We start from the raw sequence: 23,552 nt of genomic DNA, 5'->3' as shown, positions 1-23,552 counted from the left end.
GGTCCTGGGATGTGGATCCTCAGGGACACCCCAAAAGAGACTGAGAAGGAACAGCCAGAGTGTGGGTGGGAGGGAGCTACGAGAGTGTGGTGCCTCAGCAACCAAGGGGGCAGGGCGCGGCCAACAGAACCGAATCTGCTCAGAGTTCAAGCAAGACGAGGGATGAAAAGTGACCTGTGGATTCAGCACAGGGCAATGCATGTCGTTGGTGAAAACGGTTTCAGGGGTGGGGTGGGAGCTCTGTGCACTACGGAGACGGATGTGGTTGGAAAGAGGAGGCAGGCCGCTCCTCCAGGACGTTTGGCTGTGAACAAGGGAACGAGCCGGGTGGTCTGTGGAAGGAGGTGAGGCATCTACGGAGGTTTGCTTGCTTGCGTGGTTTTAGTTAAGGTAGGAGAGGCTTGAGCTTAACTGGTGATGGAAGGAACCAGGAGGGAGGGAATGGATGGAGGCCTAAGGGGAAAGCAGTTGGCTGCTGAGGGGAGAGGCTGGGAGGACTGGACTTAGAAGGGAACCTGGGAAACGTGGACGGTGGTCAGCTTTGGCTAATGTTTTCTCCGTTAAATAGGAGACAAAGCTGTCTGGTGGGTGTGGGGCGGGGACATGGATTGGAGACGTGGGGTAAGCAGCACAGGAAGATGGGGCTTGGAGGAGCCCCGTTTGTCTGCGGCCACTCTGGGTGTGTCCAGTCGTTGGCTCACACGCGCTCTGGGGCGCGGGACTTGCGGTGGACTGCCTCGTGTCCCCACCCAGACGCGTATGTGGGAGCCATAACCTCTGAGGGGGCCCTCCTGATGGGGTTCGTGCCCTCGTGGAAGAGGTACCCGACAACTGGCTTCCTCTCTCCTCCTCCACCTGCGGATGCAGTTAGAAGGTGGCCGGCTGCAAACCAGGAAGAGAGCTCTAACCAGGAACTGCGCCTGCTGGCACCTTGATCTCAGACTTGTCAGCTTCCAGGACTGGGAGAAAGAAGTGTTTGTGGTTTAAGTGACGCGCTATGCCGGTAGCTGGAGCAGACTAATGAGGAAGGCTCGGTGTGTACATACCTCGGTGTACTCACACGTGTGTGCATATGCTCGCATCAGCCCAGCTTGCACGTACCTGTGTGTCCTTACCTTCCTGTACACGCAAGTGCAGGTGATGCACCTGCAGCTCACACGTCCACGCAGTGGCCTGCCCCCCTACCTTTCCTGAGCCACACGAGTTCTTCATTGTTGTTTATTGAAACTCCCATTAAAAAAGGGGGTGGAGGGCAAGAAGGGGAGGGAGCATTGAGCCAGGGGGTCCAGGGGACTTCAGGGAAAGGGAGCTGGGGCAGTGGGGAGAGTGGCAGGGCCTGGGCTGCAGGGAGGAGGAGGGCGAGGGGGTCTGGGAAGGCCGGTGGTTGAATCTTTGAAATGGTCGGGGCTGGGCTGGGAGGGTGGTGGTGGCAATAGTGTCACCAAGCTCTCAGAAGCCTTTGTTCTGAGACCATGGACCTGCCCAGGGCCCCCCGCCCCCCAAGATGCCCGTGGAGCCCAGAGGCAGGCAGGGACCTGGCTGGGGTTCGTCTCTGGAGGTTCTGTTGCCCTCAGCTGGGGCCCAGGTCTGGTTGGCAAGGCTGCAGAGGGGTCCTCTGGGAATCTTTCTCTGCTTCTGGCTCCTGCTTTGCCTCCTTCGCCCGTGGGGACCTAGGGAAGGAGAGCTGAGGAAAAGCCCTGGGCCTAGACTGCTTCTCCGAGGAGCAACCCCAAGGAGGCTGGAGTGGGGGACTGACCATTTTTCCATGTCTTCGAGAGTCTCTGGCAAGGGTTGGTTAAGGGTCTCAGGTAGGAAGAGGGAAGCACTGCCTCCCAGGATGGCGATGGTCCCAAAAATGACATTGGGGATGAAGGGGTGCCACTCCGCCGTGATTCTCACCAGCGGGGCCATCATGCTTCCCATGCGAGTCATCAGGTTACTCATGCCCACGCCAGTTTGCCTGCGAGGGTTCAGAGCAGGGATTGGCTACCTGCATGTGGGGTTCCTGAAGGATGGCGCTGGGGCCTGGGCAGGGTGTAGGAGGATGCCGCAGTCCCACCTGAGCCTGCATCCTTTGGCTGGGCCAGCCCCAGGCCCAGCACCTACCGGATGACTGTGGGGTACAGTTCACTCGTGTAGAGGAAGAGGCAGCTGAAAGAGCTAGACAGACATCCTTTCCCAAACACGGCCAGCACTGTCCTCAGGGCCTGCAAGTCTGTGGGGGGAAGAACATGTGGTGAGCCTTGGGGTTTAGGAGCACCTGTGTATTCTCTCTCTGCAGCAGACCTTGTCTCCCTTTTTGCTTTGGCTGCCAGGAAGCTCAGACACAAACTTAAAGCCAAGTAATAGCCACTCTGCTACTCCTAGGGCTTAACAGGTTTGTGTCCTGCTGTGTTTGTGGTTTTCCCTGGCTCTGATTCCCTGTTCTCATTAACTTTTTGATGTGCGTGTTCTTGTCCTAAAATATCTCCAGTTCCTTTGGAGGGACAGAGGTGCATCAACACAGAAACATCTGTACAGAATAAAGCTGGCTTTTCCGCGGACATGGTGGAGGAGGTTCTGTGAGCACTGGGCTCTGTTGTGTCTCCACCCCAGCCCGTTTTCTCCAGCGGTGCCCCCAGGCCAGGCCCACCCCTCGAGAAATTCGGCACACTGAGCAGATGGCACCATCCTTTCTAGAGTGAGAGCTGGAAAGGACCTTTGACATTGTCTATCCTGACTGAGTTGTTTTCTAGATGAGAGACCTGAGCCCTAGAGAACACAGGGACCTCCTCAAGGTAACACAGTGAATTAGAGACAGAATCAGCAGAACTGGAGTCCCTGGCACTCACTTCCCAGCTGGGTGGCAGCCCGTGACGCCCAGGGACATGCTGGCCTGCGTGGGTCAGCCTCTTTCAGAGGGTGCAGGGGTAGCTCCAGCTGCTCACCCGAGGGCACAAAGATGAGAGCCAGGATGGTCACCCCTGCCAGGAGTAGGGCGGCGACCTCGGTGTTGTGTCGGCCCAGGTAGCTTATGGAGAGGACGGCCAGGAACTTAGCTGGGATGTCGACCCCACCGAAGATGAGCTGGAGGATGTAGAGGTTGACTCCGAATTCTTCCACACCCATAGCCAAACTGTAGTAGGCAAAACCGGTGGCAAACCTGAGGGTTGAGGGACAGCTCAGTTAGCACCTGCTGCCCAGCTGGCGCCTGTCCCCGTACTGGTCACTGGGTCACCAGGATGATGACTGGTTTCATTTGTGTCCTAACTACAACTGATCGGTGGGCAGCTCGAGGGCTGTTTCGAGGTCCCTGAGGCTGTGTCTGGACTAGGTGAGAAAGTGCGGGGATCGACTGGTTATGTCTGACACAGGCAGGGTCTAGGGTATGGTGGTGAAGATGCCACATAATTGACTCCAGAGAATATTGGGGCTGAAGGGATTCCTGGAGACCAAAGGAGGAGGTGAAGGATATCTCTTGGGCAGTGAGAGTGTAACACCCAGTGCAGGGAAGTGAAAGTGGAGCTGTGCGCGTGAGCTGGGGGCCTGCCCTTCCCTCCCCGCAAGTCTGGAGTTGCTTGTGAAGGTTCCTGACCAAATCCAGTCTCATGTAGGGATGGCCAGGATGGAGAAGGGCCTCAGAGCCGGGTCACAGACAGGACTTTGAAGGAGCAGTGGAATGGCAGACAGAAGAGATGACAGAGGAGAAACACAGTTTTTGTCCTCAAGTCTGAAGCCCCGAGGACCCTGCTCAGTGGGGTCTTAGAGGACAGAGACAGACCAGTGGGGGACAGTGTCAGGGGGCACAGCACGCAGAAACTGTTGTGGCAGGGATGTGAGCTGGTGAGGGGGTTTGGAACACTTGCCCAGTGGGCGGGGAGTGTGACCCCAGAGGAAAGCAAACCCCATGGCTGGACCCGGGCATGGGGCAGGTACACAGAGGACTTCCCGGGGTTGGGGCTGGGGCTGGGCTGGGGCAGTCCAGGGGAGGGGGTCTCTTGACGCCTCTTGCCGGTGCCCCAGGCTTTGCTCACCTGCTGGAGGCCTTGTTCATCACCCTGCTTTGGCAGAGGTGCTAGGGCGTGGGCAGGGAGGGGTGGTGGGTTACCAGGCCAGGGAGAGACAGAAGGTCACGCGGCGCAGGATGGATGTCCGGAACAGGTCAGGTATGCTGTACTTGGCCTTGGCCAAGGAGACCTCCTTGTTCAGGTTGAGTTTGAGCTCCTTGGGCAGAGGGAGGGGAGGGCTGCCGTTAGTCACTGCTGGCAGGCAGGAGGAAGAGAGGATGGTGCAGGCCTGGTGCCTTGAGAGGAGCTTGCTTAGTGTCAGATGGGAGGCGGGCTTCTGAGCTGGGGAAACAGAGGCAAGAGGAGGGCACAGCCCAAGAGCAGAACCCAGTTTCCTGCCCCAGACTGCAGTGCCTCTCGGCCCCTACCTCTAGGCTGATTTTTTCTGCCTCCTCCTTCTTGCCATTGAAGGCAGCCACCCAGCGGAGGATCCTCAGGGCCTTCACAGTCTTGCCGGACAGGACCATCCAGCGTATGGACTCTGGTATCCACCTGGGGGTCAGAGTCAGAACACAGTGGCTCACCCCACACCGGAAGCCCCTTTGAGAGGCTGGATGAAGAGGTCCAGCCAGGGCCAAGGGGTGGGAGGCCCAGAAACCCGAGCCGCCTCACCACAGATTTCACGGAATTTAAACTTGGCCAAGCTTTGCACCTGGGCTGCCTGCAGCCAGCACAATTTCCAGTGTTTTCTTCTTCCCCTTCCAGAAGAGCCTTTTCTCGGCCCCCTACCTGGGCTGCTTGTTATCATTGGGTGTCTTCTTAGCTTGGAACCTTGGGCCCGTGGCCAAGGCAGGTGTGGCCTGGGGAGGGGGTGGCCTGTTTGAGGCTGGACAGCTGGAGGTTGTGCACGCTCACAGCCCCAGCCTTCCTGGGCTGCATTCCAGGTCCTGGGTGAAGGGGCAGCTTGGGAAGGGGGCTAAAGTTAGGGTTGTGGACTAGGGAATGGGTTTGAGGATCCTTGGATTCTTCCTACAAAGGACCAACTCTGCTGGGCTGGGGGTAGTGAGCACAGCATGGGGGAGTAGGATGGGCGAGGGGGTAGCCAGCTCACTCTCCCCCACTCCAGGGCTGTACTTGTGGGGTTGGTTCATCCTGAGCAGTCCCTGAGGGTCACTAGACGTGAGGAGAAAGGAGTGATGTTTGGAAAAGTCTGGCCTGAGTTGAAATCAACCCCAACCCCTGCAGGCACCCAGGACCTGGCTCCAGCAAGGCCCTTGGGGGAGTGGACGTTGGCCACTTAGACCGCCAGGCTCAGCTGATAGTGGTGGCCTCCAGGGCCCATTGTACCCCCTTTCCTAGCCTTTTGGCATCTGTTTCTGCCAGGTTTTGTCAGCCTGCTCACACTGAGACTATCAGTGACTTCCAGTCACCACGGGCAGGGCCTGGGTTCCGTCCTCCTCTCTCCGGGAATAATGTCAGCAGTGGCTTCCAATTAGTGAGCCTCCCGGTGGGCCAGGCACGTGTAAGTGTGGGTGACACGCATCCTTATCCTCATTTTGCTTAGAAAGCCCTGAAGCTCGGAGTGGGGGAGGCTTGTCCCACGTCCCATAACGAAGGGGCCCAGGCTCTTGATCGACCGTACCGAGGATCCTGCTGTTATTCCAACACGTCGCTCCTTCTCTGCTCCCCTCCCAGGCTGCAGACATCTCCTGGCTCCACCCTGAACCTGCTGACCCCCTCTTGCACCCCAAGATTGCCCATCTGTTCTAGAAGATTCTATTTCTCATTTCCAAGTGGAGGTCCCATCCCAGTAGTGTATCTTTTTGTGTAACCCTGGGTGGGGGATTGCTCCACTTCTCAGAGCCTCAGTTTCCTCATCTGTGAAACGGGGGCAACAAGGCTCCCTCTGTGGAGATGCTGTGAGGATGGGAGACAGTCTAGGTCGGCGCCCAGAACAGGGTCTCACACATGGTAAGTGTGCAGTAAAGGGGCTGCTCCGAGACTTTGTTTCTTGTCCTGAATTTGTTTATTATCTCTCATTCATTGGCTCCAACTACCTTCTGGAGATTCATTTCCTGTCTTCCATGGGTCCTCAGGTTTGACTTGTTAATAATGAACTTGACCTGTTGGGGATCTCTGACCCAGGCACCTTGATTCTGCCAGGTTCTCAGGCTTTGAGCTTTCTTCTCCTTTATACCTCAAATCCAGAAGTCCCCAGATGGCACGGGCTTTCCTTCAAAACGCCTCTCACACTTGTTCCCTGATCCTCCTGCCCATATGGTTACCTCCCTTCTGTCTCTTGTCCCCACCCGCTTGGGTCTGTCTCTCTGTGCTATTATTTCACAAACGGAAGCTTGGCCAAGCTTCTCAGCACCATGGACGCCTCCAGAGAGGGTTGCTGGCCCTCCACTCGAAGCTCGCAGCTCGGGCCTCCTGGCTTTTCCGTGCTCTCTGCGGCCTGGCCTCATCCTGTCCGTCTCAGCTCAGCCCTTCTGCTGCTGCAGGCAGCCCCAGAGGGCGCCCCAGACACCTCCTGCACTTTGACTTTGTGTAGGTAATTCCTCCTCGCTGGGGTCCCCTCTCTGACTCTGGGACAGGGAAGCCCCAGGCTGGACAGAGCTGGCCAGCCTGGTCAGGCCTGGGCTTTCCGTTGATCTCTGCTGGGCCTAAGGAGGGAAGTGAAGGGAGAGAGGCCACCTACCAGGATAACAGGAAGAAGGCGAAGAAGGGAACGGACACAGTTAGCTGTAGCCAGCGCCACTGGGGGATGGCGTAGGCCAGGCCGGGCAGGACAAACTGGCCTATGGTGTAGAAGTAGCCGATCCCAACGGATACGATGGCCCGCATCCGGGTGGATACCCACTCGACATCTGCAGGAGGAGCCCAAGGGCCAGATTAGGGTCCTTCTAGTCCCTGGGCACCTCCCTGTGCAGGGGCATCAGCTCCTGGCTGCTGGATCTGACTCTGACCCTAAGGGCTCATCGACCCCGTTTGACAGATGCTGTAATGGGGGCTCAAGAAGGTAGGACTCAAACTTAGGTCTGCCTGACTCTCACGCCCATGATGGCCTCCCCAGTGGCCAGTGACTTCCCTTGTTTTGCCTCCATTTCCTTATTTGTAAAAGGGGGTAAGAGCATCCCTTACTTATGTGTGCGGACTGAGTGAGGTCACGCACTTAGCAGAGGTGAGTGCTCAGGATCGACGCGGGGCTGCCGCTATGATGTGTCATTGTCATGTTCAGAGGGCAACACCTTGCTCTACCAAGGCCCCGGGAGCCCCAGGCCCAGATCCCACTGTCTGGGCTTCAGCTGGTGCTCCCTTGCTCCCTTCCCCTGCGGCTCACTCAAGATCACGGAGCTCAGGGTAACACCGGCGATGCTGAAGCCACACAGGAAGCGCAAGGCCATGTACATGGGAAAGGCGGGGCTGAAGGCTGCACCTGAGCCGCTGGCCGCCAGCAGCAGGTAGCTGCAGGACAGGATGGGCTTTCGGCCAAACCTGCAGCTCGAAGGAGAGAAGGGGCCAGATTAACCACTGTGAGCCAGCCAAGGCGAGTGACTCTGCAGGCCAGGAGCAAAGGGTGGGACCTCCTGCCTCCCAGAGTGCCAGGCGGGGCATATAATTTCCTCCCCAGACAGATCCTTGCTTGTAATTGCATTTTTTTGGTGTTGGGGGACAAGTTTGTAGTTAGAGGTTTTATAGTTAATGAGTCATCTCTTCCACCTCCAGCTTAGCTGCCTGAGCAGGGGTCAAAGGGTCAAGACATGTCTAAGCAGTCCATCCACCCCACCTCCACTGCCACACGGCCGCTGGGCTGTGTCGGAAAAGCTGGAGGCTTTTCCCACCGGGTCTGGGGAGGCTGGAAGACTCAAGTCACAGGGGCTCTGGATCAGAGAAAAGGCTGGGGCCCAGAGAGCCTTGGGACTTGCCCAAGGCTACACAGCAACACCATCCCTCCCGCCTTCTCCAGCTCTTTGCCTCCTTGGGGCTCGTGGGAGGAACACAGAGGGGCAGGGTTGTCGCCATGTTGTGCCCACTCTTGGGAGGCGCCGGTATCTTACCTGTCAGACAGGCTCCCCAGCAGGATTCCCCCGGTCAGAGTGCCCGCCATGAAAACAGACTGCGCCATCTCCTTCAGCTTGTTAGAGTCACACACCAAGTCCCACTGCAGAAGAGAAAGGGAACACTGATGTGGCTCAGTGGTGACCAGCCCCCCAGCCACACTCAGCCCGTGCCCCCATGGACACATGCACTCTCCAGCGCCCCCACCTGACCGCCCTGCACCTGGCCCCCTGCCTCGCAGGCACCACTTCCCCTTTCAGCTTGGCCCGGGCTCCCGAGGCCCCCCTGCGGCTCTTTGGGGCCCCGACCTGTGCTTTTGTAATGACAACATCCCTCTAGCACATGTGGCCTGTCATATGACTTTCAAAGTCTGCTCAGTTGTCACATCCAGCTTTGTCCTCAGCCTGGCTGAGCTTGCCCGCATCCCCATGGCTCCCTACTTGCCACCTCACGCATCCGAAGTCAGTCCCTTTGCTGTGCCCTTGACCTCAGCCTCTTCCCCCGTGGGGACATTCCTCCATGGGTGCCACCTGGCTCCATCCCATATCCTCACTCCCTCTCCCTCTCTCCTGACCCCCCCTCCTCAGCATTTGCACGTGCTCAGTCTAGCCGGCACCCCCACTTTGCCCTCCACGTTCGCTTTAGCCTCCCTTCCCTTTAGGGCCACATTTCTTGTACGAGGCCTTAAGCTTGCTCTCACCCCACCCTCACTCCCCGCTTATTCCCCTGCCTCTGTTGCTCCTCAGAAACTGTGTTCCCCAAAGCTGGTGTCTTTTCCACCAAATCAGTGGGACCGCCTGCGTCCTGACCAGACCAGGCCTGTGCGGCCCGTGCTGACCCCTCCCTCCGCCTGCTGTTCCCCCTTTTCCTCCACGGGCTCCGAGGGGGTTTCCCCAGGCCCTTCTTGGATCACCCTCTCTTTTTACTCACTGCCCCCAGAGACGCTATTGGCTTCTGTGGCTTCAGTGACTATTTTATGAAGAACGCTCCAAATCCATTTCTTCAGCCCAAACTTTCTTCTGGTCCTGAAACCAGGAGACCCAGCTGCCAGCTGAAACCTCCCCTGGGTGATGGGTGTCCCGTGGGCATCTCAGAGCCCACGTGTCACGCCCCTGCCTGGGGGTCTCCAAATCTCAGCGACCGGTAAGCCCTCTTTTCATTCCTACCTCCCCCACTTTATGATCGCTCGACTCTGCAGTTGCTAACTTTTTAACATTTCTTGAATCTGGGTTTGTCTATTCCCATGACTACTGTCTTAGTGCGGGTCACACCGTCTTGCACTTGGGTTGAGGACAGCATCTGATATTTATTGAGGGTTTACCATGCATGGGGCACTTGCCAGACCTCCATCCCTTCAATCCTCACAACAACTTTACGATGTGGCCCTGTCACCCCCAATTTGCAGATGAGGAAACTGAGACCCTGGGAGGATTCCCGCAACCCTCTTCTGACAGGACTCCCAGCCTTTGATCTCCATCCCTCCTGCCCATTCTTTCCAGGATAATCTCCATGACTTTCTAAAACACCTCTCAAATCCACTTCCTGTCTTGCTTCACGCACTCCCTGGCTTCCTCTTGTCCCTTTGGGTAAAGAGAGAGCTCTGTTAACACAGATTTCTAAAGCCCTCACGCCTTGGCCCCTGCCTACCTGTCCAGCCTAATCTCCTGCTAATCCCCTAAATCACCCTTTTTTGCAGCCACCCTGAATTACTTGTGTAATGAAGTGGAGAATTTTATTCACCAGCAATGCCTCACAGAATGTTTTGAAAGTAAAACAGTGTAGGGGAAGAACCACACTTTCCTCTGCTGGAATTAAGGAACAGTGAGGCCACATGGATAAGACGCCAGGTCCTCCAGCTGTCTGAGTGACCCAGCGTGGCCAGCGAACCCACTGGGCTCTTCTGGCTGGAAAGGGAGACTACATGCTCTGTGCATGGGATGGGGGAGGGAGAAGTGTAAGGAGAAGGTGAGGGGGTGTAAGAAAAGGGCACCAGTGGGTGTCTCAAGAGACTTCTGGTGCTTTGTGGCATGTTCCTCCTTTCCTGTTGGTGGGAATGGTGACAACCGGCAACTCTGGAAGCCCTTGTGATGGCAGAGAGGCTGTCACTCTGGGTTCCTGAATGACCTCATGGAGCAGAGTCACCCATTAACCTGGATGCTCCTCTTAGATCTAATGCACAAGAAAGAGAAACATTTCTATATCCCTTAAGCCACTGAATTGTTCTGTTACGGCAACCTAGCCTATCCCTATACATCCCACAGGATGGAAATTTGATTTTCCGCCCCCAACCTCCAATTCAGTGCCTTAAGAAATCAGCCTGTTTGGATCACGAGAAGGTCAATGTCAGACATATCTGGATTAGTGTCAGGCTGTTGCCCAGCTCCACCGTCAGAGGGCAGATCTGCTGGGTCTTGGGTTCTGCCATGGCCCTGGTGATGCTATAGGCTTTAAGGCACCTGTTGTAAACCAGGTTCTTCCATAGAATTGGAAAGTCTTGGCTGGACTTTGAGTCACGTTTAAAACACACCACAACCCTTAGAAGTCCCTGCAGAATATTCTCCCACCTTTATCCTCCTTACGCCTCTGCTCCCACTGCTGCTGCTGTCTCCCACGTACCCCCCTCCCGGTGCGCTGGTTTCCTTGCTATTCTGAACATGTCAGGCACCCGAAGTCTTGGTGTGTGGTATTCTCTTGGCCTGGAATGTTCTTTGCCCAGATAGGCTCCTTTACCTCCTATAATCTTTGTTCAAATGTTGTCTTGTTAACGAGAACTTCCTTGCCCACCACATTTAACATTGCAACACCCACCCCGGCAGTGGACACCCTCCTACCCTACTTCACTTCCTCTATAGTGCTTGCACCGTCAGACCTCTTGCATAGTTTTCAATGTTTAAAATTTCTCTCCCAAGAATGTTATCTTGATGAAAGTGAAGCTTTGGGTCTGTTTTGTTCCCTATGGGACTTCTATTGCCTAAGACAGCACCTAGCATCACTCAGTACACACTCGTGCAATTGAATGTGCGAACATCCCTCAGAAAGAACAGAGGGATGGAGAGCCTTGGAGGTTTAGAGGTATCCTGACGTCTCCCTGAGGGATCCCAGGGTCCCCTCTCCACATGCTGCGGGGCGGGCTGCCTCGCGCCACCAGGCTGGGCCCTGTCGGGTTGGAGACGGTCTAGCCTGTGTATGTCAAATCCCTCACCACACGTCAGTGAGGAGAACTGGAAAAACCTCACAATCAGACTGGAACGACTTCTACAGAACACTGTCTACCGGGAATAGTAAAATGAGGTTTTGAAGCTCAGAAGGAGGAGTACTTCGTGGTTAAATCGTCAGTCTTGGCATTAATTGCACTCTAAGTAGCTTTTAAAAGATTTCATGGTTAATGAAGCTCATCAGCGCTGATGATAACAGTGGCCATGGCTGCCTGCAGATCAGCACCGATCCACGGGGCTCAGGCCTCAGATGTGCAACTGTGATGGGTTGGACTGTGTCCCCCCAAAAGACAGGTTGAAGTCCTAACTCCCAGTACCTCAGAATGTGACTTTATTTGAAAATAGGGTTGTTGCTGATGTAATTAGTTACAGTGAGGTCATCCTGGGGTAGCTATGGAGACGTCATCTAATCTGACCGGAGTTGTTGTAGGAGAAGAGACAGATGCACAGGGAGAACACCATGTGACAATGGAGGCAGAGGCTGGGGATGTACTTGTAAGCCCAGGATGCCGAGGATCGGCACCACCAGAATCTGGGAGAGGGAAGCAAGGATGCTTCCCTTGGGCCTGTGAGAGAGCTTGCCGACGCCTTGATGGTGGACTTCTACCCTCCAGAATGGTGAGGCATTAAATGTATTTCTGTTGTTATAAACCACCTGATTTGTGGTGTTTTCTAATGGAAGTCCTAGGAAACGAATACACCTTGCGATTCCTATACGTTTGAAGTACCTGCTGGCTTGGTAGGGGGTGATGACAAGGGACTGGGCATATAAGAACATGGCAATGAAGGAACCTGATACAGAGAGAACTGGAGAGATTTTTAAAGGCATCCTTGAATTTTGTGGGGGAGGGAGGGAAAGATATTTACAGAAATTTTTGGCATGCTTTCTGTGTGGTTAGCTGTGTCAAACTCTTAAGAAGGCCCTGGCAACAAAACCTACAGCTGAAGGCCCAGTGATTCTTCCCGGTATTGATAGTATGATTTGTTTCTTTGACTCCACACACGGGCTGGCCACATGGGGCGAGTGCTTCCCATCGGGTCAATCGGGTTAAACTAGTGGTTGTAGGAAAGCCTGCTGTCACATTTCTCTCTGCTGTTGTACTTGTCATCATTTCCTCAGTCTAGCGATGCTGCCAGTCCTAAACTCACATCAGGATGGTCTTTTCTGCGTGCCAGGAAGCCCTTCCCCGGTGCCTGGCCCAAGCAGGCGGTCAGTGAGTCTCTCTGAAGTGGACACGTGGCTGAGATCACGTCCTTCCCCATTTCTCCTTTCGCAGTCGGTACCCTCTCCTTACCTCCAAGAGGACATGTTACACAGCCTTCTAGCTGCTGATTTACTCGTCCCCCTCTGGCACTCTGTGACCGCGTGGTGGGCAGAGACGTCCCCTGGGCTCTTTGTCCCTAACGGCTAACAGAGTGGTTGGGAGATGGTCAATGTTAATGTTTGTTCAATGAATAATTAATGAGTGAACAGGGCTGGGGTTAGTATTCATATCTGACTGATGAGGCCCAGTGAGGAAAAATTAACTTGCTAGTTGGAGGGAGCTTTCCGGTAGTTCCAGGTCACCCTTGGCAGAGTCTGGGCTGACCTCTTCCCCACCGACTTCTGGGAACTCCATATAGAGTTCTTGCTCCCAATATCCTAGTCCAGTGTTCTTGGCCTCCTCTTTCCTCTCTTGGAGTGTTTACTGAGCACCTACAAAGCTGGTTCTAGAAGGGAAGAAGAGGAAACCCTCCCCCCGCCAATGCTTCCCAAGTGGGCTGATGTACCAGGAAGGTGGCAGGTGAGGAATAGAGGGCCTGTGATACCCAAGAGTAAGGTTTGCCAATGATGCTCTAGTAACCTGAAGTAGGTGTTATTATCATCCCCACTTTAAGACAAAGAAACTGAGGCACAGAGAGTCAATAAGCTGCCTACGCATAGCTCGGTTCCTTTCAAGGCAGAGACTCAAACAGGTCTGTTGGGCCCCCAACGAATGGCCTTGACCATGGCTTCCTGATGCCTTACTTGTGCTTAGCTCTGAGCTCTGTGCTGCAGGAGGGAAGGCTCAGGATATGGAAGCCATCACCGTGAGTCGCTATAGGATGTACAGCCTAGGATGGGCCAGTTGAGGAGGCAGCCAGGGCCAGAGACAGGGGGGCTGGTCTGCGGTCGGGCCCAGAGGGTGAGGGACAGGTTTAGGCACTGGAGCACAGCTAGATCAGAGGCCAGGAGGCCCCTCGGAGGGAAAGCAGAAGGCAGGCATCAAAGGTCAAGCTGAGCCCTGGCCGGGTAGCTCAGCTGCTTAGAGTGTCCTGATACGCCAAGGTTGGGGGTGGACTCCGGGTCAGGGCACATACGAGAAGCAACCAATGAATACCTCAGTAGGTGGAACGACAAATTGATGTTTCTTTCTCTCTCCCTCTCCTTTCCCTCCAAAATCAATAAATAAGAATTTTAAAAAAAGTCAGGGTGAGCCATGTGTGATCAAGACCAAGGTCAGCAGGATGGGGCCCTGCTGTGTGTGTGGGGGCTGACTCTGCCAGAGACCCCTCACGTGGTCCGTATCTCCCAGATCAAGGACAAGGGGAATGACCTTCTCTAGCTTTGGGGACTTTTAATTCTTTTCATTTTTTAAATTTATTGATTTTGGAGAGAGAGAGGAAGGAAGAGAGAGAGAAACATTGATTTGTTGTTCCACTTATTCATGCATTCACTGGTTGATTCTTGTATGTGCCCTGACGGAGGATCGAACCAGCAGTCTTCGTGTATTAGGACGATGCACTAACCACCTGAGTCCCCTGGCCAGGGCTGCTTTGGGGCCTATTAGAAACAGGTCAGACCTTGGGGAGACTTGCTGTAGCCCCTGCTGACCTCTGGCTCCTGCAGGAGCCTGTTCTGGGCACAAGGGCCAGCGAGGACAGGCCAGGTCCCTGGGGAGAGTCAGAAGGACATGAATCTCCAGCTCTGCCACTTAGTAGTAGCGGTGTGTTCCTGGGCTGGTTGTCAACCTCTCTGTCACTCAGTTTCCTCATCTGTCCTCTGGGGGTGGTGCCAGTACCTTCTTCTGAGGATTGTAAGTAGCACAAGGAATCAAAAGCACCCAGCACTGCACCTGGCAAACAGTTGGCACGCGCTACACGATAGCTGGTTTATTATTGTTGTCACCTGCATCGTAAGGCCTGTGCCCACAATGGACTTGTGAGGCAGGGGAAAGGGCAGGGCTGTGGGAATCGGGGTCCCCGTCCCTCCTCCTAGGAAAGTTTGACTTCATCATGGCTGAGAGGGCTACCTGCTGAGTCTGAGCCCAGTGTGAAATGAGGACGATATTCTCAGTGCCTGATTCGTAGGATGACGCACACAGTAGGTGCTCGCTGAGTAAGTTCCTGACCTTAGAGGGCCCAGAGGACAGCCCCAGGCCCCGCTACCAACAGGATCAGGGTGTTCTAGGCGACGGCTGTCACTGGGTTCAGGCTGGGCCAGGAACGTGGCTGAGGGGGGCTCGTCGGTCCTTACCCAGGGGACAGTTGGAGACAAGGGAGGGGGGTGACGGGCAACGACCCAAGGCAGGGTTGAGGTGAGCAAGGGGGCGCCATGCAGCTGGAGCAGAGCTGGACACAGGAGATGGATGGTGGCCTGGGAGTTGGGCAGCCAGGGATTTGGGGGTAAGGACGGAAGAAGGCCAGACACTTGGCTGGGGAACGCCCCCCCAGGGTGGAGACCTGCTTCTCTGAGGGTTCACAGGGCAGGTTCCCTGCTTCCGCAGCAGGTGCCTGCGTGGGGACAGGCTTCTTGTGGCCCTGGAGACGGCACGGGGAGGCTCAAGGCCCAGAGAGGAATCCCAGGGAATTCAGAGGAATAGGCTGGCTCAGGCAAGGTCAGACCCAGGCCTCCAAGGGCCACAAGGTTGGGTTTCAGGATGCCCAGACCCTGCTGGGATCCCCCAAGGCTGAGGATCGGTGGGTGGGAACTGTGGGCCCCAGCTCCTCTCCAGGGAATCCGGAGCCCCCAGGGAACCTGGCTAAGACTGGGAAGCTGGCTGGCAAGGATGTCAACTGGCACATGGCAGGGTACAACCCAGCACACTCTGCTCTCGGCCAGGCTCCCTGTGCCCCGGAGGGTAAGCCACTTCTGAACAGTCGGCCACGGCCACGTGAGTCCTGCCAGGTTCGGAGGAGGCGAGGCCTTGGCTCGCAACCCACGCCCCTTGCACTCTCTAGACTTACAAGAAAGGCCTTTGTTTCCTCTTAATGTCTCAGTAAAGCTCCTTCTGAAAGATTCCAGCCTTGTCTCTGCAGAACCCAGACACAGGAATGTGGGTCAGCTCTGCCAGGAGAGCTCAGGGGCCAGGTCGGGACACGCGGCACCACGCCCACTCAAACCACAGCACAGCCCTCCCCTCCCCCTTTACCCCGTTCTGCAGGTGAGGGGACAAGAGCAGAGGGGCAGTGGTGGCCCACCAGGCCACCAGCTCTGGGGTAGGAGCTGGCACTCAGGCCTGCGCTGTTTGCAGGACACGAGGCCTACGAGGGGGCCGTGGGGGAGGCAAAGCCGGGGAGCGTGGTGACAGCTGAATTCTCTTTTACTGGGGGGCCCCCTACTCTTTCGGTGTGGAACCCCCCCACCGCCACCCCCAGTGCTCAGGCCATATCTGCCAACAACAACAACAACAAGGACTACAGCGGCAGCGGCGGTGAGCATCGGCTGACTGCTCCGGGGTGGCAGGCCCCCTCGCTGCTGCCTCTGCCTGATCTTTAAGGCGCAGGCTTGCTCTGCTCCTGGGGTTGTGACATCCCTAAAAATGGCAGAGTCAAGATGCGAACTCTGAGGCTTGACCTGGCTCACAACTTCACAATGTCCCTCTGGGGGACAACCCCTTGCCCCCACTAACTAGGGTCACCGGGTCTGAGTGGTTGCCACATGCTGTCTTCCTGGTTACCCCCCCCCCCCAACTGGGTGGCATATCCAGCACCCTGCCTGCTTTCTAGAGGCCCACCTCTTGGGTGAGGCCCAGCCGCTGCTCCGCCTCTGCAACACGGGGTACTGGACCCTGTTCCATCCCAGCCCAAGCCGATGGAGCACGGCTTTGCCACAGACTGGACCGCAAATGGAAAAGTCAGAGGGTTTGGTTGTCCTGTGCTGGCATGAGTGCCTGGCTTGGTCCTGCCACTTTCTGGCTGGGCAGGGACCCCTCCTAGGGGCTCTCACAGCTGAGAGACCTCTGGGAGCCAGGCTGGACCCAGACCTGAACTGAGCATGGTCTCAGGGACCCTGAGACCCGTGAACCCCTGTGCTTCCTGGGATGCAGATTCATTTGGCCCTGACTGCTGAAACTTGGCTGAGCTGGACATGAATTGACCTCTGACTGCACACAAGACCTGCAACCTCTGCTCTTGGCCAGGCTCCCTGGAGCCCAAGGTGCATCTGGGAGGAGAAACCACTTCCCAGCTTCTCTCCTGCTGGGCTCTGAGGGGGCATGGCCTTCATTCTGCATTAACTGAGCACTTATTCTGCAGCCAGCCCAGTGATGATAAAGAAGGGTAGGAGAGACACCTCCTCCACCCCGTGGGAGCCCTGGCGAGTGGGGGAGGCCGGTCCAAGAACAATGGCCTCCTTGGGGCTGCAGGTGCAGAGTCGGTCTCATGGATGGGGGGCCGGTCTGGGTTAGGCAGCCTGAAGTGCAGGGGAGGGGGGGAGTGGCTCTGGAAACTGCCTGCCTGGGTTTCCCTCCCATCCCCACAGTTTGTGAAATGTGGTGCCTTGGGGCAGTGACCGGTCCCTCAGTGTCCTCATCTGTAAAACCAGGGTCACACAGGTGCTAACCTCGGAGGGTTCTTGTGAGGATGCAACGGGTTATATGTGCAAAGTTCTTAGGACGATCTGGAGCAGGGCAAGCACGGTGGACGGGGGTGGCGAGGACTATGATTTAATTGTTATTTTTTAAAGCAATTAAACAATCACTTGAGTTTTTTTCCTTTGGCTAGGTTCCTTCTGTTCTAGGTTTTTGGAGGACGTGGGTGGTGGCTTTTTTCCCTGTCTTCCCAGGGACCCAATGTCCAGCTGGCCACCCAAACATTTGGAAGCTTACTATATTTGGCCAAGAATAAGATGCACTTTTTTGCCCAAATTTTTGAGGGAAAAATAAGAGTGCATGTTACACATGGGTAGTACTAATTCCATTCCTATTTAAATGTTTTTAATTCTTTTATTTCTGCTTATACATTGGAAGTGTAACTCTAGAAAGCAATAATGATACATGTATGCAAAATAAAACCCTGGAATATGATAATTGGTTTTGTTTCTAAATATAAATAAATAAATAATTGAGTTAAAAAATGAAAATGACAGATTTTTTTCCTGAAAGTTTGGGCCAAAAATGTGGGCACGCATTATACACGGCAAATTATGGTATTTATAGGTAGTGAGCCATCTTCCTCTCCCTCCCTGCTCCTTGCCCCCCAAATCTGTTCAGGTCCCAAGTGCCACAGATTCTAACTCCCTAACCTCTCGGGTGTCTATTCCAACTGCCCTTTCCACCTGTCACCTTTGTCCTGCAGCCAGTGGTGGTCTGCTCACCGGCCCCCTGATGCTGGACTAGAGCTGACCACCCTTCAGAGGTGATCTGAGAGCCCTACTCTCCTGCTGGGCCCCATTCTACGGTCTCCTCCACCTTGGGACAGAGGCCACACCTTCTCCCTAAGCACCAGAGCCAGGCCCTCCAAGCTCCCTCGGTCTCTGGGGGTTCCTTGACTGCTTTGTTCTCTTCGCGCTTCTGTGGCTGCGCACTTGACCCTGCACGCAATTCCCTTTGCCTGCTGCAGCCTGGCCTCTAACTCACTGCTTTCACCTCAGCATGGGCCCTCCTGGGTCCCCCTTCCAGGCTGGTTAGGTGTCCCTCCTCTGAGCTCCCAGAGCACCCTGGGTCACAAGCTCCTATCCCTTCCCTCCACAAATACTTAGTTCACAGAGCGCCTCTGCTGTGCCAGGCACCCTGTGCCGGGGAAACAGCAAAGCTGCTGGAAATCCCTGGCCCGGAAGCTTGCACGGATGTTCCCGCTCCTCAGGGGCGGGGAATGCAGGTGGTGCCTCCGTTCAGATCCCGAGTCTGTCGCTTACTCGTGGTGCCACCTTGCACAAGCTCCTCACCCTCTCGGTGCTTCAGTTTCCCCATCTGAGAAATGGGCTTATCCTACTAACTACCTGGTAGTGTCGTCAGGAAGGTTGAAAGTGTTCATATTTATAAAACACTTAGAACAATGACTGGCGTATAGGAAATGCTTTATCAAGAAATATTCATTAAGCAAGTGAAAGCAACAATGGACTCTGAACACAGGGATTCCTGGGTTCAGATCCTTCCGTTGCCTGGTCCTAACTGTGTGTAATCCTGGGAAAGTCGTGGAAGCAGACTGAGTCCGAGTTTCCTCGTTTGTGAACTGGAGGTACTAGTAACACTTCTCTCGCTGAGATGCCATCTCCTGAGACTCCGGAAGCCCGCCCACATAGCGTGTCCAGCACAGGACTGGCACTGGGTAAAGACTTGGAAATTCAGCTCTTCCAATGAGGCAAAAGCAAGATCCTGCCCTTGAGGAGCTCACAGTCCCCCTAGGGGGGATGAAAACATTGGTCTCTACTCACTGCACAGATGCCTCCTCCTCCAGGAAGCCTCCCTGGCATTCTATGGCTCCACTATCTTTGAATTGCCAGAGACTCTTGCCCCCCACCTGTGCCTCTAATGGGCTTTAGCTTTAAATTCCAATTCCTGAAACCGACTGGCTGTGTGGCCCCAGAACTTCCCTCCCCTTCTCTGAGTCTCTGTTTTGATTTGTAATGGGAGAAAAATCACCCTTAGTAGAATATCACGGTGGGAATCACATTGGGAGACAATGTCTGCAAAGCACCAAAATGCGCCAGGCAGCTGGTGGAGCCTCAGCAAAGGCCAGTTCCCTCCATGGTCTCTGGGCTGCCCACCCATTCAAGAGTCTGATTTAACCCTGTAACTCCCAGAGTCGGGCGCAGGTGCAAGGATCAGTGACTAAGGAGGGCGGGAATGAATGGGCGAACCCAGCGTTGCCTGGGCGAGTGGAGGAGACATTTCCTGGGTCTGCTCAGGCGGGTCCCCACCCCCTACTCTTCCTCTTTCTCCTCCACTCACCTCCCATGTCGGGACTTTTGCATGAACAAGAGAATTTTCCTTCTTTCCCTCCCTGCCTGGCTGTCTGGCTGACTTTGGCCGGAAGTCCTTATCTCAGGTCCAGGGTCACTTCCTTAGTGACTTCCTTCGGTGCCATCCCCTCCCCACCGCCCCCACACCCAGCTCAGGGGTGGGCCATAGTCTAAGGCCACAGCCCAAAGTCCTTTGAAGTCGCATTTCTCCGTGGGGTACTTTCAGTAGTTGATGTGATCCCCACTTGGCTGTGGATCCCCTGGGAGCAAGGCCGGGCACTTTTGTGTCCCCCGAGCTCAGCACTGTGCCCGGCACAGAACGGGCTGCTTGTTGGAGAAATGCTCATGTGCTGAGGGCGCAGAAGCCAGAGCTCTTGGTTACTATGCATCTGCACCCCGGTCCGCCCTCTCTGACTGCCCAGCGCCCTGTCCCCACGGCCTAGGGACACTGGGCCCGGCCGGCTCCCTGTCTGTGAGTGCCACAGGTGGGGCGGCTGCTCTAAGTGGCGCACAGGGCCACCTCTGGGCGTACCTCAGTCACAATGGAGTCCCTGGTGCTGACGTCGTAGGCCCAGCCATCCCGGCACGGCTCGGTGGCCCTCTGGGTGTCGTTGGGCAGGCTGGCGTTGGGTGGATGTACGAAACGGAGGCACGACTCTGGCTTCCCATTGAGGCCCATGGGGAGCACCGAGGGCCCTGCGGAGGCGTTGGGGGGCGGGCGGCAGTGGTGGGCGGGGGTGGCCGCCGTGAAGATCTGCAGCAGGTTGTGGTTGGCTATGCCGAGGACCGGGAGGCCTAGCAGGACCATGATGAGGAACTGGAAGGGGCCCTGGCTGTTCACGCTGTCCACGATCTTGGAGAAGGTCATGGTGCCGAGCAAGAGGAGCCAGAGCTGCGGGCAAGGCACCAGGACGGGGAGAGGCATGTGTGCGTGTGTGCGATGTGTGGGCACGTCCATGGGTGTGGGCGTGCAAGTGGGATGGCGTGCCAAGGTGTATGGGAACACAAGTGTGTGGGACATTGTATGTATATCGATGCATAAGGGTGTGGGGCCCGGCTGCGTGTGTCCACAGATCTACAGGCGGCTGCAGGAGATGGACCCAACTGCATGTACAGATGAGGGGTCGCCAGTGTGTGCCCGCAGCGGGTCTACGGGGGGGTGTGTGTTTAGGCTGGAGCTTGAGGGCACAGTGGTGTGAGCGTGGGCGTGTGGTTGTGTGTGTGTGTGTGTGTGTGTGTGGACTTGGGGGCATGAGTCTGTGCGTGCTCAGCTAGGCTGGTCACACGTGCCGCATGCATGGTGCAGTGCGGGTCACACAGCTGGGACTGAAGGGCCCAGCCTCGGACATACAGGGTGGATAGTGGGCGTGGGTGGGGGAGGTCCCCGGGTGCCCCCAGCAGACATACAGGGTTACCTCAGCTTGCCTGCTGGGAAAGGCCTCCCCAAGCTCAGAGCCTCCTGGTTTTTGACCATCCCCTCAGGTGAGGCCTTCTCTACTGGGGTAGCAGAACGGGCCCAAGCAGGTCCCAGAGGGCGTAAGGGCTTGGCTAGTCTCAGTGAGAGGCAGGGCCCAGCCCTGGGAGGCCTACTCCCTGGGGGCCAGGCGGAGCCTGGGGGGCCTCTGTCCCTCCTCACCTGGTGGCTGGGCCTGGCTGCCTCCGGTGGGGCTGGCGGTCGGTGTGGCTGAAGCCTCGCTCGGTCCCAGGGCCCAGCAGCTGCGATCGTTCTTTGGGCAGCTCAGCTCCAGCGAGCTGTGTTTGTGCCTTCCCCAGGGGGGCTTATATAAGGCATAAGCTGTTCCCTGGGATAATGTTTGACTTTCTTTTGAGGATTAACGGCCCTCCCCGGCAGGGAAAGTGTGGTGGACCCTAGGTTTCCTCAAAGGGCTGCCTCAGCAAAGGCGGGGCTGCCGGTGTGGCTGAGCCTGGGGGCTGCCGGCTGGCCTGGGGCAGGCTCACCTGAGGAAGGAGGGGTCTGGGAGGGGGTCTGACCGAGTCCTGGGGTTCCTGGGTCATCTCTGAGGACAGGAGAGCTGACAATAACCAGACAGAGGTGTCCTGTCCTGAACAGACAACGTTCCCCAGGGTCCTGGGGATTTGCCTCCCGGGAAATGGAAGGGCCCGCCCAGGAAGAAATAGTCACCTGCACCTGTCCCCAAGGCCTCAGGGCTGTCATCCTCTGGGCTCCCCGGTCAGCTTCTCAGACCCCAGAGATTCAGCCAAAGCCCCCTCCCAGCCCACGCTGCTCATACAGGCTCCTCTCCAGACCTGCCGCTTCCCACTGGGGGCAAATCACAGCCTCCATTGTTTTGTTTTGTTGTTTCTCTGAATATTATTTTAATTATATAATACTGTGTTTCATGCATAAAATATAGGAAATACAAACAAGCCAACCAAAACAAAACATCCAGTCTCACATAGAGCCAACTCCGGAGTGTTCCGATGGATGTTCTTCCAGCCCTTTCCCGGTATGCGAGCCTCGCAGCGGCCCTGTCACTATGCTAGCACCGAGCACAGAGAGGTTGAGTAAGGTGCCCCCGGCCCCCCAGCCAGGAAGTGGCATGGCAGATGTAGGGTGGCCCTAAGCCCCCTTCTGTCCCATGAAGCCGGCATTCTCTCAAAAGTCTAGGGGCCCTGTACTGTCTCCCTTGGCCGTCACCCAAACTGGCCTTCAGCAGCCCTGCCACCTGTCTGCTTCTTACCTCCAGAGATTCCTGGGAGCTGCCCCACCGCCCCCCTGCTCTGCGAGCCAAGGTGGGGCCCACCTAGGGACCCCCTTTCTGGTTAGGGAGGGGCCTTCCATTCTCCTCTTTGCCCTCCTTCTCCACCAAGGCAACATCCAGCTCCCCCGGCTCCAGCTATGCCCCTCCTCCCCCAAAGCCTCCTTCCACTCTCCCACCACCCGCACTCCAGGGCAGGGTCCGCTGGTAACCCAGGTCCAGCCCCTCCTCTGGGCTCCCACCTGGGCCCAGCAGTGACTGATGTTCGCAGAGTGGCCCCAGGCAGAGCGAGATCCGGAGTCATCAAAGAAAGATTGAATTATGCTCTGAGGCAGCCAAGGGGTTGTTTTAGGAAGGTTTTCGACTGTGAGGCTGGTGGGAAGCTGGGCCATTGCCCCGAGCACCCCCTGTCCTGGGCATTCACCCTCCGCAAGGTTTTCAGGCTCCCACTTGGGCCTGGGCTACCCGTCTGTTCCTAGTGCAATGTTGTTAGAACGGTGCCCGTGGCTTCCCACTGAGGCTGCAGGAGGAGAGCCAGGTAGGGGGAGCTCACACTGCCCAAGGCAGTGCCCCTCCCTCCACACCCAATGGATGTGCTTGGACTCACGGGATTTGAACTGAGGCTCCCATTAGCCGGCCCCAGGCGGTTGGGGCCAGGCGCTTGCTGTATGACCTTGGGCAGATAACTTCCTCTGGGCCTCTTGTTTCTCTTCACTAGTTAAGTGGCTCTAAGAAAAGCCCGCCAGAAATCTTTTATTTAAACAATAGTTCATAAGATCAATATATAAAGTAGATACTAGAGGAGGTGGATTGGCTAAAGTAGGGGAGGGGTAGAGAGAGAGTAGCCCCCCAGCCCTAACCCCCCTACCCCTAGCTCACCCTTCCACATGGCATCTTCCTCCCCAGCCGTCCCTGCCTGCGGTACCTCCATAACACCAGAGGACCCGTCCCGTCCTCCATGCTGTGGTCCTAAACTCAATATGAGGAAGTGAACTGTTTTGTTTTGTTTTTTTTAAAGAAATGACACATTTGGGAAATCTTATGTGCCCAATGCATGTTTAATTTAGGACATGGTTATCAATTTTTTTCTCCCTCCCTCCTTCCTTTCCTTCTGCCCCTCCTTTCTTTTCCCTCTTCCTTTCACCTTTGGTCTGAACTCTTTCAGAGTTTCCTTTAAGCTGAACTGCGTTCAGTGAGCTCGCCCTGTTCTCGGCTGGGTCCCAGCACTGACGGGCGCTGTGAGCTGTAGGGCCCAGGGAGTCATCCCGTGGGATACCCTCATCTTGTACAGGGCAACTGGAGTTCACTGAGGAAGGGCGCACAGAGCTGACTCCCTGTTGCCTTTGTACTGGGTCAGCCAAGAAGTCCATTTAATTTTTTTCTGTAAAATAAAAGACACATTTTTCATTTTCACTGATAAATTTAT

The 23,552-nt window shown here is 55.9% G+C and overlaps 1 protein-coding gene across 3 annotated transcripts; it reads right to left on the bottom strand.

The window, feature by feature from the left end:
- Window positions 1-1,201: 1,201 nt before the first annotated feature.
- SLC22A8 (solute carrier family 22 member 8) lies at window positions 1,202-21,175 on the bottom strand. Of its 3 annotated transcripts, none has more exons than XM_045183385.2 (11): window positions 21,043-21,175; window positions 19,939-20,298; window positions 8,048-8,151; window positions 7,330-7,490; window positions 6,688-6,856; window positions 4,415-4,538; window positions 4,088-4,203; window positions 2,928-3,142; window positions 2,107-2,215; window positions 1,757-1,960; window positions 1,202-1,670 (listed from the first exon to the last, which is right to left on the bottom strand). In XM_045183385.2, exons 2-11 carry the CDS (start codon window positions 20,272-20,274, stop codon window positions 1,571-1,573), a joined length of 1,638 nt encoding a protein of 545 aa, XP_045039320.1. In that variant the 5' UTR covers window positions 20,275-20,298; window positions 21,043-21,175; the 3' UTR covers window positions 1,202-1,570. The 3 variants fall into 3 exon arrangements, with proteins under 3 accessions (XP_045039320.1, XP_024430213.1, XP_045039321.1); XM_024574445.3 differs by having other exon boundaries at window positions 7,330-7,484; XM_045183386.2 differs by having other exon boundaries at window positions 19,939-20,102; window positions 21,043-21,156.
- Window positions 21,176-23,552: the final 2,377 nt, after the last annotated feature.

Source organism: Desmodus rotundus, chromosome 5, assembly GCF_022682495.2.
Source record: "Desmodus rotundus isolate HL8 chromosome 5, HLdesRot8A.1, whole genome shotgun sequence".
NCBI lineage: Eukaryota > Metazoa > Chordata > Mammalia > Chiroptera > Phyllostomidae > Desmodus > Desmodus rotundus.
This window is presented reverse-complemented; position numbering and strand designations above follow the sequence as displayed.

What these genes read in the sequence shown, in the direction of transcription:
- SLC22A8 (XM_045183385.2), bottom strand. Translation starts at nt 20,274, where the DNA reads ATGACCTTCTCCAAGATCGTGGACAGCGTGAACAGCCAGGGCCCCTTC. An exon ending in TCTCATCTTTGTGCCCTCGG is followed by an intron (nt 2,216 to 2,927) that starts GTGAGCAGCTGG and finishes TTCCCCCCACAG; the next exon opens with ACTTGCAGGCCCTGAGGACA. An exon ending in CTCGAAGACATGGAAAAATG is followed by an intron (nt 1,671 to 1,756) that starts GTCAGTCCCCCA and finishes CTCCTTCCCTAG; the next exon opens with GTCCCCACGGGCGAAGGAGG.